This window comes from Penicillium maclennaniae (genome assembly GCF_028827695.1).
Source record: "Penicillium maclennaniae strain IBT 15551 chromosome Unknown utg000001l:1.0-3280838.0:1.0-3283122.0, whole genome shotgun sequence".
Lineage (NCBI taxonomy): Eukaryota > Fungi > Ascomycota > Eurotiomycetes > Eurotiales > Aspergillaceae > Penicillium > Penicillium maclennaniae.
This window is the reverse complement of record NW_026623213.1, coordinates 1,592,266-1,605,038: the sequence shown is the minus strand read 5'-3', so window position 1 is coordinate 1,605,038 and position 12,773 is coordinate 1,592,266. Positions and strand designations below refer to the sequence as shown.

The following is a 12,773-nucleotide window of genomic DNA, read 5'->3' as shown; positions in this document are numbered from 1 at the left end:
GGGCTAGATAGTAACAGGGCCGAATTGCAATTCCCACGAGGTTGGAAAGGTCAAAAAAGGGGGTTAAAGAAAGGAAGAGGCCGATGGAGGAGAAGGGTGTTTCAATTTCGCAGGCGGAGAGAAGGTACACTAGTGCCGCACGCTGCATACTCAGGGGCATCAGAAATCGCGATATGCCATCATTCCCAATGGCCCAGCCCTCGTCTGTCATGGCCGTGCGATCTACCCGGATGGCATCTACGGTCAATGTTTTCATACCTATGCTTAGATGGAGGTCCCTAGATATGTTCTATTCCACATGCATGTCCAGCTCGAGGACCAGCACGAGATTCTTGATCAGCATCACCACTACCGCTACCGCTACCATTCGCTAGGTGCCAAATTCCTAGGATGGGAACGAGGTGCGCATAACATATATTCATCGCAAATCCCACCAATGTAGATCTCGGAGATATAGCATCGTGATCGGTTGCTGTGGTGCTTCATTCCTGAGGTGCTTCCATTCCAACCCACGCTATAATTATACGACCCTCTACGCGGGGCTGTCGTTCCTGGGTCTTTGACTGAAAAACAGAGTAGTGGCCAATAAATGGTCTCAGAAAGCGCCGAGTCCATCGGGCGATCCACACCCCACAACGTGCAAGCAACCTATCTCGACCCAGATCCCACCGGTGCTGCACCTTGTACTGTAGAGTCAGGGGTGGCTTGGTACCGTCTGTGGCACCGATCCAGCGAGACTTGCTGTCCTTCTGTCTCCAAACATGATGGACTCTATGAAGAAAGGGGGAGATTTGGTACGTATCTGCGGCATTCTGGGCCGCGGTGATCGCTACCGTTGCGAGTCCCTGTGCGCCGCCTCTACTTTCGGTTACGGCATGCTGACACCGTCTAGGGATGAACCCAGTCATCCTCGCTACGAACCACATTGAATGCAAGAGATGGGCTTCCGTGCCTTCCCGGTTCAATGTCTCTGTAAATGCAATTTCCCAGTGAGACTTGATTTAAATCAGCCGTCTATCTCTATTTCCCGATGTGGCTGAAGAGCCATGTCTAAGACACTGTGTACCATGGCATCGAACACATCTCTTGGCATCAGGGCATCGGGGCTCCTGAGGCGCATGTGGGCTGAGATAAACGAGTCAGGTCAGAAGGTTGTGGCCCTTTTCCACAGGGCTCGGACAGCGAGCTACTCCGAACTCCGCCGTAGCTTCCTTGCCATATTGTGCCCTAACGGATCATATCAGATGTATCAGTCATTTGGGCGGAAGCTAATGCATGGCTTACTGCCAGAAGTACTCCGTAGCCCTCTTGTGATATGCCTTATCCCATTCTTGATGTATCAGTGTCCGATTAGTGACACCTGAGGCAGCCACAAGTCAAGACATGGGGAAGCTCGAGTTAGTCAGCAGGGACATCGATAATCCGGTTCGAGAGCAATCGGAGCCTCACCGTTGCGTCCGCGTTCAACGTATCTCGGCCTCTCGTCGTCGTGCGCTCGCTTCGCCGTTGTAAGCTTGCGTTGGAAATTTTGCGACTTTGGAGACCCTTGAAATTACAACTGCATACTTCCTCTCCACCTTCAGGCAATCGGACATCCAAGTTCGAGCCTGGTCATTGAAGAGGTACTTAGACTAAGCCGGACTATCGCATGTCCCTCAGGTCTTTCCCCGCCACTGTCCTACCTCTCTCTCCTTCTCTCACGTAACACCATGATCATACCCGCAACATGAGAGATCCCACTGCAGATATGGAAGAACCAGCCCAGCCCGCGACGAACGGGTCGACCGAACCCCGCCGCAACAAATCGGTTCGAGTGGCCTTTGGACCTGATCTAGAAACCACCATCCCTGCACGCGAGCGATCTCCAGCTCCATTGAGCAGCCATCATCGTTCTTTTACGACCGTCGAGCAGAAGCCGCCGTCTCTGGCAGCTCCGTCCCCTCGGCCTACGAGTTCCGCGGGAGTGAATGCAGCCATAGGATCGGGCTCACCACCGCGACGCCCGTCTCCTCGAAGATCAGAGAGTAGTCGTCCAGCCATGCTCAAGAGAGCCAAGAGTGACTATGGTCCAAGCCGCGTCACCTTCGATCAGACAGTTGTGGGAGAGGAAGAGGAGGATTTTGCCATGCGACATGGATGGCAGGAAGAGGTATACCTCCAGCGAATACCTCAAGATCCTGCACTCGGTGAGATTGTCTCAATCAGTGGAATTTTGATCCTATACCAGAGCTGACACAAGCGACAATCAGAACTTCTATATGTATTTTACAGAGAAACGTCACGAAACCAATGGTATTCCCAGAGACCCCGTCGGTAGCTGGCCAAGCCAAGACTGGCGTATGAAGGATCGATTGAAGACCGTGTCTGCTGCGTTAGCTATCTGCTTGAATATCGGTGTCGATCCTCCCGATGTGGTCAAGACAAATCCGACATCTAAGCTGGAATGCTGGGTGGATCCTACTTCCACTACAGGTGGGGGTCAGAATAAGATCATGGAGCAAATCGGCAAGAAGCTACAAGAGCAGTATGAAACCCTCAGTCTTCGGACGCGTTACAAGCAGTATTTGGACCCGTCCGTGGATGAAACCAAGAAGTTCTGCATCTCGTTGCGTCGAAATGCCAAGGACGAGCGAGTGCTCCTGCATTACAACGGACACGGAGTCCCATTACCAACACAGTCAGGTGAAATTTGGGTGTTCAACAAAAATTACACTCAATACATTCCTGTCCCACTTTACGATCTGCAATCCTGGCTAGCCGGTCCCAGTCTCTTCGTTTTCGACGTGTCACACGCAGGAAACATTGTCCAAAATTTCCATACGTTTGTCGAGAAGCATGAGAAGGAAAATATCGAGGCCAAAAAGAGAGACCCCAACGCAATTGTCCAGAATTACGGCGACTGCATTCTTCTTGCAGCGTGCCAGAAGAACGAGTCCTTGCCCACTAATCCCGATCTACCGGCTGATCTATTCACCTGCTGCCTTACAACGCCAATTGACATTGCACTGCGATTTTTCATCTTGCAGAACCCCCTTCGTACCGACTTCACTATCGAGGATTTCAGAGTACCGGGCCGCTTGCAAGACCGACGAAGTCCGCTTGGAGAGCTAAACTGGATCTTCACTGCCATCACCGATACCATCGCATGGAATACCCTTCCTCGGGCACTATTCAAGAAGCTCTTTCGTCAAGACCTAATGGTCGCCGCCCTTTTCCGCAACTTCCTCCTCAGTGAGCGCATCATGCGCACGTACAAATGCCACCCCATTTCATCTCCCGAACTACCTGAAACTCATCATCATCCGCTCTGGAAAAGCTGGGATCTCGCCGTTGAGATGGTGCTCTCGCAGCTTCCTGCACTAATTGACCATGAGGAAGGGCGCAGGCAGTATGAGTACCAGCACTCGACATTCTTCGCTGAGCAGCTTACTGCCTTTGAGGTTTACCTCTCCTCGGGACCTACGGAGCAGAACCCCCCGGACCAACTTCCTATCGTACTGCAAGTATTACTTAGTCAAGCACATCGACTGCGCGCTCTGATCCTTCTGAGCAAGTTCCTGGACTTGGGTCCGTGGGCCGTGCACCTTGCACTCAGTATCGGCATCTTCCCATACGTCGTCAAGCTGCTGCAGTCAGCTGCCCAAGAATTGAAACCGGTAATGGTCTTCATTTGGGCTAGGATCATGGCTGTCGACCATACAGTCCAAAACGATCTCCTCAAGGACAACGGGATTCATTACTTCATCTCTATTTTAAACCCATCGTCTCCCATACCGGTTGGTAATGCTAGCGAACACAGAGCCATGTGTGCGTTTATTGTTTCAATATTCTGCAAAAACTATCCTCAGGGCCAGAATGTGTGTCTGTCCGGGGAACTATTTGACTCGTGTTTGAGACACCTTGCAGATGTTGAGAACCCGCTGCTGCGGCAGTGGTCCTGTCTTTGTCTCAGTATGCTGTGGTGCGAGTTCCCGGAAGCGAAGTGGATGGGTATTCGATGCGCAGCGCCAGCAAGGCTTTGTGAACTCAACTTTGATCCGGTTCCTGAGGTTCGTGCGGCAATGTTGCATGCAGTGACTACCTTCCTTGGCATCCCGGACTTGACAGATCAAGTGGCTCAAATTGAAGAGCAACTCGCTCTAGCGGTGTTACCCATGTCGGCTGATGGCAGTGTGCTCGTTCGGAAGGAGCTCCTGGTATTCTTCTCGACCTTCGTAAAACGCCATCAGAACAAATTCTTGGTGGCGGCGTACGAGGAGCTTCAGGATGAGAAGCAGTCTCTGCTCCATCGTCTTCAGAGCGAGACATTTAAAAAAAGCCGTCTCGAGTCTAAGAAGGGTGACATGGTTGCCGAACCAAAAACACCTCAGTTGTCTCGCAACACAACCTTCGGGACAATCTGGAAGCAAGTTCTAATTCTTTCGGTGGACCCTCACCCCGACATTGCTCAAGATGCTGGTGTCATTGTCGATTTCATTCATCTTTCCCTACTAGAGTCCCCCTATGGCAGCTCTCGCTGACCGAATCAGGATTGAGATCTTGGAGCTCACATTCCGTATGTCGCAGCGATTCCAGGTTCACGAGCGATCAGAGGCAAAGAAGGTTGCACCTCCCGCAACACCGCAGTCGGCAACGACGACACCTCCTAAACAAGATAGCTATCTAACCTTAGGCTTCAAACGCACTGCCAGTGTTGCCGCCTCTCTTAAGAACCTGGCTTTTGGAGGATCCGCAGGGGACGAAGGCTCGGAAGGCTCTGCTCTCCAATCACCCTCGACTAGCCGCATGCCCTCAACTCCCCGCGGTCGTGCTCCTCCCCGAATGGACTAGGCCACCGGAAGTCAACGATAACGTCGCTCCTGCGACTTCATATCACCGAAATCCCGCCCCTGCATCCCGCGGCTTTGTCCCCAGAAACTCAGAGGAGACTCCAATCATTCCCCTGAGGAGTCGTTTCCTGGACTGGTCAACAGAGGTACTCACAGATTCTTTACAAATTTCCATCAAGCTTCAATTGCACTGCGGGACATTTGCTAACCCATGAAAAGTACTTCCGGGAGCCTCAGATGAAACCCAATGAGCCCGACGAGCCAGGTAGCTCCGATTACAATGAACGACTGTGGCGACGCGGCCGCAATGAAAAGATCATCGCGGAAACTCAACCGCTCAAAGTTCAGGCAGGTACAAGTCGATGGGACAACTCCACGACTCTGTTGTCCAATCAGAGTCAGCCTCTGAAGATGACTTTCCATCAATTCGAGGACCATATCGCTGTTGCAGACGACCGCGACACTATTGCGTATGTAACATACAAATCATTCTCCTCTGATTATCACGCTAAACTCCGTTGCAGGATTTGGGACTGGCAGAGCCACAAGCGTCTAAACCAATTTTCGAACGGAAACCCCGTTGGATCCAAGATTAACGAAGTTCGATACATCAACGAGGACGACCAGGCTCTCTTACTGACAGGTTCTTCCGATGGGGTGCTTAAACTATTCCGCAATTATGAATCTTCGCGGAACATTGAGGTCGTCACGGCCTTCCGAGCTTTACCTGAACTCATCCCAAGCAATCGTAATGCCGGGCTTGTTCTTGATTGGCAACAAGGTCAAGGTAAAGCTCTCGTTGCTGGTGACGTAAAGGTCATTCGTGTCTGGAACGCAGCTACTGAGGTCTGTACTAATGTAAGAGTCGCTCACTTTGATCATTTCACCGCATTCTCTTAGACTGACATGACTTCTAGGACATTCCTGCGCGATCTGGATCTTGCATCACGTCCTTGACGTCAGATCAAGTAGCGGGCAATATCTTTGTTGCGGGATTCGGTGACGGCGCCGTCCGTGTCTTCGATCAGCGCCTAAAGCCGACCACATCCATGGTCAAAGTCTGGCGTGAGCACAAGCAGTGGATCACTAATGTCCACATGCAACGTGGCGGCTTGAGAGAGCTCATATCTGGCAGCCGCAACGGCGAAGTGAAACTGTGGGATCTCCGCATGGACAACGCACTCTCGACCATCTTCACCACCAAAGATACCCTCCGAACCTTGAGCGTTCATGAGCATGCTCCCGTATTTAGCGTGTAGGTATCAATTAATCCGATAAGATGACGATATGACTAACTTTGACGACAGGGGTTCAAATCGCCATGAAATAAAGACTTTCAATGTCGATGGCACCTACCTCTCTACTTTCGAGCCATACTCGAGCTTCCTCCACCATAACCGCTCCTCCCCCATCGTCAGCACCGCCTTCCATCCCCATCGCACTATGCTCGCGTGTGCAGCTTTGAACGACAACCACATCAACCTCGTGTCTTGCTAGATTCAGGGCCATATATCTGTCCCCGATCGCACGTTTTTCCTTCTTGTAATATGGCTCTTCTTACACATTTCGCAAATTTTCTCCGGCGTCTCGGCGAATCTATCGACCATACAAGGTCTCGCTTTTTCTTCTTTCCTTCTCATTTTTACTCCATTCGGACTTCTGGTGATTTCTTCTTTCTTCCACTTGATCTGAAGCAGCCATGTTCGATGCATAATGCTACTTTGTTTCTTGCTCTCTTTCTGTTTGCTTGGATGCTGGCATGTCCCACTCTCGGTTGCTGGACTGGTATGGAGATTTAGGTCAATGCTGGAGACTGGCTGCGCTGGTAATTGCTTCGGCTTCCCTAGTGCACACTGGTTCCCTATGTGGATCCTGCGATGATTTCGTTTCTCATGTTATCTAGTTAGAGATGCCGCAATGATATGTCCATACATATTCTCCATATTTCTTGGACTTCAGTCATCTTCTCTACACCTCAGTAAATTGTAGTTAGGTGGTTACTCCGAGTCGGATGAGGGTTCGGCGTGTCACGTGGGGCCAAAGGTCATCCATTCAAGACACCACTAATATGATATTCGTACTTTTGATTTCGTTTGAAGCGTTTACAAACAATTTGCAATGAGTAACGATTACTGAAAAGGCCAGGTACAAAGAAGCAATGGGCAGATTGTTCACTGATCGAGATTCTGCAGTACATGGGGAAAGGAATCCATTGTAACCCTCACCCTCCACATCCCACGCTCGACCAAATCGACTCGAATCCAGTGATCAGTATTGATGCTCATGAAGAATGAATGGCGAAGGCTTGTCGGTGAAAATGTCCGAGACTTATATCTTATTAGCTGGTGAATCATGATCACAAAGGAAGGATAAGTAATTACCTGTTTGAAAATTTCGTAGCATGTTGCAGCCGTGAACACTGGGCGCTTACTTCTTCCTCGGTCTACGGCGTCTCCTCACGGCGACGGTGTTGTCTCAATTGTGGTCGGACTCTGCGGGCCATGATGGTAAGTGTACTGGTTGCGAAATCTCTGAGGAGAAGGGGTATTATCGTAATATTTTGGGCTGTGCAGAGCTGAGTCTGTCGTCTGTCGGTCGTTTCTAAGAGAAGAAGGAGTGTTTCCGTACAAAATTGGGCTCTGTGGAGCCTGACGGTGGACCTTCGGGCCGCAAGCTGTTTGTTGCGAAGGAGAGTTGGATGAGTTTGGACTCTCCAGGACTGGGTGGAGCGACTGACTGAAAGCCGACATGCGCAAAGGGGCATGTGGAGGGTCGAACTTAGATCTGGGGGCGTCCAAATTGGTGCGGATCGAGGCAGGCCACGTGGCCGTGGAGGTATTCTCGATTGAGTAGGATCGTTGTGCGCAGATGATAGTGGCCGGTGTGCCCATAATGGAATGCCCCGGAGCCAAGCACTTTCTTGTAGACTGTGGTCCGAAAAGTCAGGGATGAACGGTGGAATGCGTGGGAGAGTCTCCTGACCGATGAGTGGCTCGATGCATGGATCTCGTAAATGGGGAGGACGATGCAGCCCATTTGGTTCCATATATGGAACGAAGCAGGCATTTTCTCGGATTTCACGGCGAGCTTCTGCATTATAACAAATGCTGGGGTCATCCCAATCGATTTGAGTGGGAACCGGACCGGGGATCCAGCTTGGCCGATGACGAGGAAGTTCACTTCTTCGGGACAGCGCGCGAATTGGCGCAACGGGAAGGGGCCGGTAGTCGATGTAGCCATACTTATAGCCAGCCATGTTATAGAAGACGTTTTCGAACAAGGTGACTAGTCCCTGGTTGTCGGGGATCCTGGCTCGAATGTGAGCATGTGGGAATCGTGCGCAGAGCGGGTGCTGGGCCCAGAATGGGTAAAAGGCCTCCAAAATACGGGCATCAAACTCACGTTGACTATCGGGTGCGCAGGCGGCAGCTTCATCCCTTCGTTGATGGTCATGGACAAGTACTTCGGATCGTGTGTAGTCGAAGCCTTCTCGTTCTAGTCTGGAATCCTGACGTGCCTCAAGCGAGTGCTGTACAATCGCACGTTTCTTCACCATCTCGTCCTCCATCTCTAATCTGTCCTTTTCGATCCTTTCTGCCTCTAGCCACAACCGAGCCTGTCTTTCGGCTGCCCTGGTGAGCACTGCAACTTCCTGCGTCGTCAGCCTGGGGAATAATGAGTCACTTTCTCGAATCATAGCAGGCCCACCAAGGGATTTTGTAGTACAGTGATCATATGAATCACTATGATCATATCCTCGGCATTCTGGAGATTGTGAAGCCAAGCTAGGGGTGATCATTTCTGGGTGAGCATGACAACCTGGAGCGGGGTCTGTCAGCTCGACTTCTTCGTAGACAGACTCGAGTTTTCGACGTCGCTCAGGAGAGACTCTCTCCTCTAAATGTGGACCCGCAGATGGGAAATTGCTTTGGGGAGAAAAAATATATTGCCGGCATCCGCTTTCAAGATGTTTCACGTGGACAATTTCTCTGGCCGGTTCACGCTGGTGGAAGTGGAAGCATTGGGTGGTTGCTTTATTTCCTACCCCTTCGCCTTCAAGGAAAGGCGTGAAGCAGCGGCTTTCCGGATTTTCTGTAGGCCACTCTAATATTTCATCAAAATCGGTTATCTCACTCTCCTCTGCCGGTGTTGCCATCGATTCAAGTGGAACACGGTGTGATGAAGGTTCGAACGGGGCCACATGGGCACTGAGTGGACGGGAGACTTTTCTTTCGGCATGCGGGATTGGACTGCCTAAGGTATGAGTGTCCATTAGTTGGTTTGTTCTGATGGTCATCCTTTGGATTCCTGAAGTCATGCGGGAAGAAGCAGGCTGAAATGGCTCTACAGTTGGAATCAGAGGGCGGGATGTTTGACCACGCGTTCTCTCAGTTGAAGTGTTGACAGGGCGAAGCTGGTCTGAAGAAGGGTTGAAGGGACTTGTACCTGATTCACTGGATGTGCCCCACGTAATCTGAGAGGAAGGAGGTACAAGAGGGTGGGGACGAAATAGAGGCAGAGAACCAGCCTGAGGGATTGACGGGCGTTGAGGTGAAACTTGGGCCAAAGGAAGTGGGAATGGAAATTTTTGAATTGATGAGTAGCCCAAGTTTTGCGGAATGGTGAGGTTTGGACCAACATGGAGGAAGCCAGCAGGAGGAGGACCGAGAGAAGAGAAATTCGGCGTGGCATGATTTCTCTTCGGCGGAAAAAATTGCCATCTTGATCTCCGTCGTGCAGTCCAGTGTGGCGAGACACCAGGGGAGCTCAAGCCTAAGCCTGGGACTCATGCATTAGTGAGCTGTCAAACAAGTTCGGGATCTATGAATGTTGAGTGGGGAGGAAATACCTCGAGGGGATATCAAGGCCGGCCCGGGGGAACGCCGATGTGTTGCTGGTAGTATCGGTGCGGTAAATTGCAATTGGAAACTGATGGCGTAGCACGTCGATGATCTGACATGCACCCAGGGACAGAAGCCCTGGGGACATTCTCCTTGTAATTCGCACCAACCATGCCGGGAGACGATGTTGGGCCTTGCGGATATCTTCTTTGGTAGAGAAGATAAATCAGTCCACCCATTGATGATGCCTCCATTTCCGACAGTTTGGGGAATCTGGTATGAATAGCGCGTACCACATCCTGGTGTAGTGAATAGTGTGATCGCTGAAGGGGAAAGGGGCGAAGTGAGGGAGGGAGAGAGAGAGGGAAAAGAGAGAGGGAAAAGAGAGAGAGAGAGAGAGAGACATGGAGATGCGCCATTTGCATGCACCGCAATCGGCGCTGTTCGTGCTATTCAATCTATCTCGTCGAGTCAGACTCGACCAAACCCCTGTCACTATCCAAGGTTAACTGGTGGAATCCCTTTCAGAAGTGTTTTATGTGTCTATTAGGTCACAGATTTCCGCTTGAATGATCAGGCTACTAGGCGTGGCATTGGAGACCGCCTTGTGGAAACAATCTAATTCTCGGCTCCTGCAGACCTTGTATCTAGTCGATCAAGCTACGGGGTTAAGATGATAGTGCGAGAGCCCTCACGCAAATCGGACCTTGTCGCTGAGGTGCAAAGCCATGGCGGCGAGTGGCATAGCCTGGACCTCAACAATTCAAATGCAGCAAAGGCACTTATTAACTTCGTAGAATCGACGGGCCAGGCCATCGATGTTCTCATCAAAAATGCTGAGTCGATTATCTTCGGAGCTATAGAGCAACTTGCCGACGAGGAGCTACATAATCAGATGGAAACGCTGTACTTTGGACCAAGCCGACTGATCCACGCCTTAATCCCTCGTATGAGGAAGCGCCGCTTCGGGTTCGGGGTCGATATCAGCTCGGGCGCAGCACTTGATGCCCGCGAAATTATGGGAGGCTACGCTACTGGGAATTTAGCACTAGATGGTATGTCTGGTCGCAGTTCTGACCAAGGATACGGAGTGTATGTGGGCCGAATCAGCTTCATCGCGCGTCCTGGCCAGAGAAGTTGCGTCCTTCAACAATTGGGCTCTCCCTGTCTGGCTGGGGACCTTCAATACAAACCTTAGCAATGTCTCCTAGTTTGCCCAAGACACTCTGCCGGAGGACTATCGTGGCTCTGTTGCTGAGCTGACCATGGATGCTATCAAGAGCGGCAAGCTTCCATTCGACGGTGATCAGGACAAAGCGTCGAAGGCTATCTTTGAAGTGGCTGCTGGTGAGGGTATTGGCGCCGGACGTGAGGCGGAGCGGTTCCTGCCGCTTGGGTCATGATATGCTCAGTCGAGTCGGTCTGGTTCGTGATCAGTGTGTGCATGCTTTGGAAGTGTTTGAAGAGGTGTCTGGTAATGTTCATATTAACAAGTAGGCTTAGAAAAGTGTTCAGGTTTCGTCAAAGAATGTGATAAAGAACATGAAAGGTTCTTGTGGCTTGGTCTAATTCTTTTCTAGTCCTGGCACGGTGAAGAAGACGACCTGCACAGTCATGTCGTCCCGCTGGTTCCGTGAGAAAGGATACCCAAAGGCAAGTCGGCCTGCAACCATCTCATGATGGTTTCCACCGAGAGAATTACGAACTAGATGCACGGCAGCATTTTCATCCTGGACGGTTGCTCTCTGGTCTTCAAACTTCCACTCCAGCCCATTATCAAAATGTCCCAAGTCGAAGGCTTCATGAGCTGGCTCCATTTCGGACTTCCTCTTCTGACCAGCCGATGATTCAATCCACTTCGTGACCAGATCGACAGCCTGTTTATTAGAGAGCATATCCCAAAGCCCATCCGATGCCATGACCAAAAACGAGAGCTTGTTGGGATCGATCTTGGTGCTTGTCACGACAGGCTCAGCAGTCAAATAGGGCGGCGTTCGCACATCATACTTCGGGGTCAAAGGGGGTGGGGCACCAAATCTGCTTTCCATTTCCTTCTGAAAGTTCAAAGGCCACTTCCATCGGGTATCTCCAAAAGCTCGTGAGACAGCTAGCCCGAGCACTCGACCATTCTTGATCATCTCACTTTCACCAGGGTGCTCGGCACTCAACCGGGCAATCTCTTTTTCGTTGTACCCGGTCTGGTCTACCGACAGCGGAATGGCTTCCCAGGTTCCGTCAGGCCTTTGCTGACCCAGGACTGCCCTCGAATCACCCGTACACGCCACATGTAATGTACTTGTGGTAGAATCGTAGAGGGACAATAACGCACATGAGCCCGCGTAAGCAGGAAGTAATTTTTTCACCTTCTCTGCGAGTGACATCTCACTCTGAGAGGTCTCCAGAGCAGTTTCGACAATAGAATCGTCAAGCGCCAGGAAAGCCTCTGCGATCGCATGCTGCACAGACACGTCGGACAAAGTGTTTTTGCTAGAGGAAGCCTTGGCTTGGTTTAAACTGCGTCGCACAAATTTCAAAAGCTGTTTCTGTAGCAAATCCGCCGTTTGCCAGCCAGAGTGGCCATCAAACACAGCCCAGGCCATCCACTTTTGACCGTCATTGTATGGCGAGAAAGTGCCATGGATGAACCGGTCCTCGCAAACTGAATTGGAAGGCAATTGACTGCCATCATATCGAATGACACCCGGTGCATTTTTGACCGAGAAGGAGTATGCGCCTTGCGAGATGATACGCGTCACTTCATCTCTAGAAAGGCCAGTTTCAGGGAGCAAAGGTTCCGCTGATGAGCTTTCCAGACTTGGCACATCGTCGTGGGTGCTCAGAAGCCACCCTAGACCTGATGCGCCAAAAAAGCTGGCAGTTGCAATATGTCTTCTTGAATTTGAGGATAATCGCTGCGTTGAGTAGGAATGCCTTGCCATTGTCGGCAGGATGGACGCCATTCGACCTAACCGACATCGAAACTGTCTCCAGGGCAGCATGATGAGTAGAAATGTCACTAGAAAAGTCTGGCTAACGAAATTTAACACGCTCCAATGTTTTGTTTTGCTCAATATCAAGGTCTATGGGTATATAAGACACTACA

The 12,773-nt window shown here is 50.9% G+C and overlaps 5 protein-coding genes across 5 annotated transcripts; 3 read left to right on the top strand and 2 right to left on the bottom strand.

Moving 5' to 3' along the window:
- Positions 1-188: 188 nt before the first annotated feature.
- On the top strand, positions 189-442 carry N7477_000628 (uncharacterized protein; the record flags this gene model as incomplete). The annotated part of the gene is made up of 2 exons (XM_056962291.1): positions 189-242; positions 311-442. 2 exons carry the CDS (start codon positions 189-191, stop codon positions 440-442), a joined length of 186 nt encoding a protein of 61 aa, XP_056827294.1.
- Positions 443-1,726: 1,284 nt separating this feature from the next.
- N7477_000627 (ubiquitin-binding TORC1 subunit KOG1) lies at positions 1,727-6,326 on the top strand (the record flags this gene model as incomplete). The annotated part of the gene is made up of 8 exons (XM_056962290.1): positions 1,727-2,186; positions 2,272-4,495; positions 4,530-4,804; positions 4,842-4,975; positions 5,049-5,299; positions 5,354-5,687; positions 5,747-6,084; positions 6,137-6,326. 8 exons carry the CDS (start codon positions 1,727-1,729, stop codon positions 6,324-6,326), a joined length of 4,206 nt encoding a protein of 1,401 aa, XP_056827293.1.
- Positions 6,327-7,607: 1,281 nt separating this feature from the next.
- On the bottom strand, positions 7,608-8,985 carry N7477_000626 (uncharacterized protein; the record flags this gene model as incomplete). The annotated part of the gene is made up of 2 exons (XM_056962289.1): positions 7,608-7,756; positions 7,812-8,985. 2 exons carry the CDS (start codon positions 8,983-8,985, stop codon positions 7,608-7,610), a joined length of 1,323 nt encoding a protein of 440 aa, XP_056827292.1.
- Positions 8,986-10,343: 1,358 nt separating this feature from the next.
- Positions 10,344-11,073, top strand: N7477_000625 (SDR family NAD(P)-dependent oxidoreductase; the record flags this gene model as incomplete). The annotated part of the gene is made up of 2 exons (XM_056962288.1): positions 10,344-10,725; positions 10,892-11,073. The coding sequence occupies 2 exons, from the start codon at positions 10,344-10,346 to the stop codon at positions 11,071-11,073; spliced, it is 564 nt and encodes a 187-aa protein (XP_056827291.1).
- Positions 11,074-11,235: 162 nt separating this feature from the next.
- Positions 11,236-12,609, bottom strand: N7477_000624 (PP2C family serine/threonine-protein phosphatase; the record flags this gene model as incomplete). Its single annotated transcript, XM_056962287.1, has 1 exon — positions 11,236-12,609. One exon carries the CDS (start codon positions 12,607-12,609, stop codon positions 11,236-11,238), a length of 1,374 nt encoding a protein of 457 aa, XP_056827290.1.
- Between the last annotated feature and the right edge of the window lie 164 nt (positions 12,610-12,773).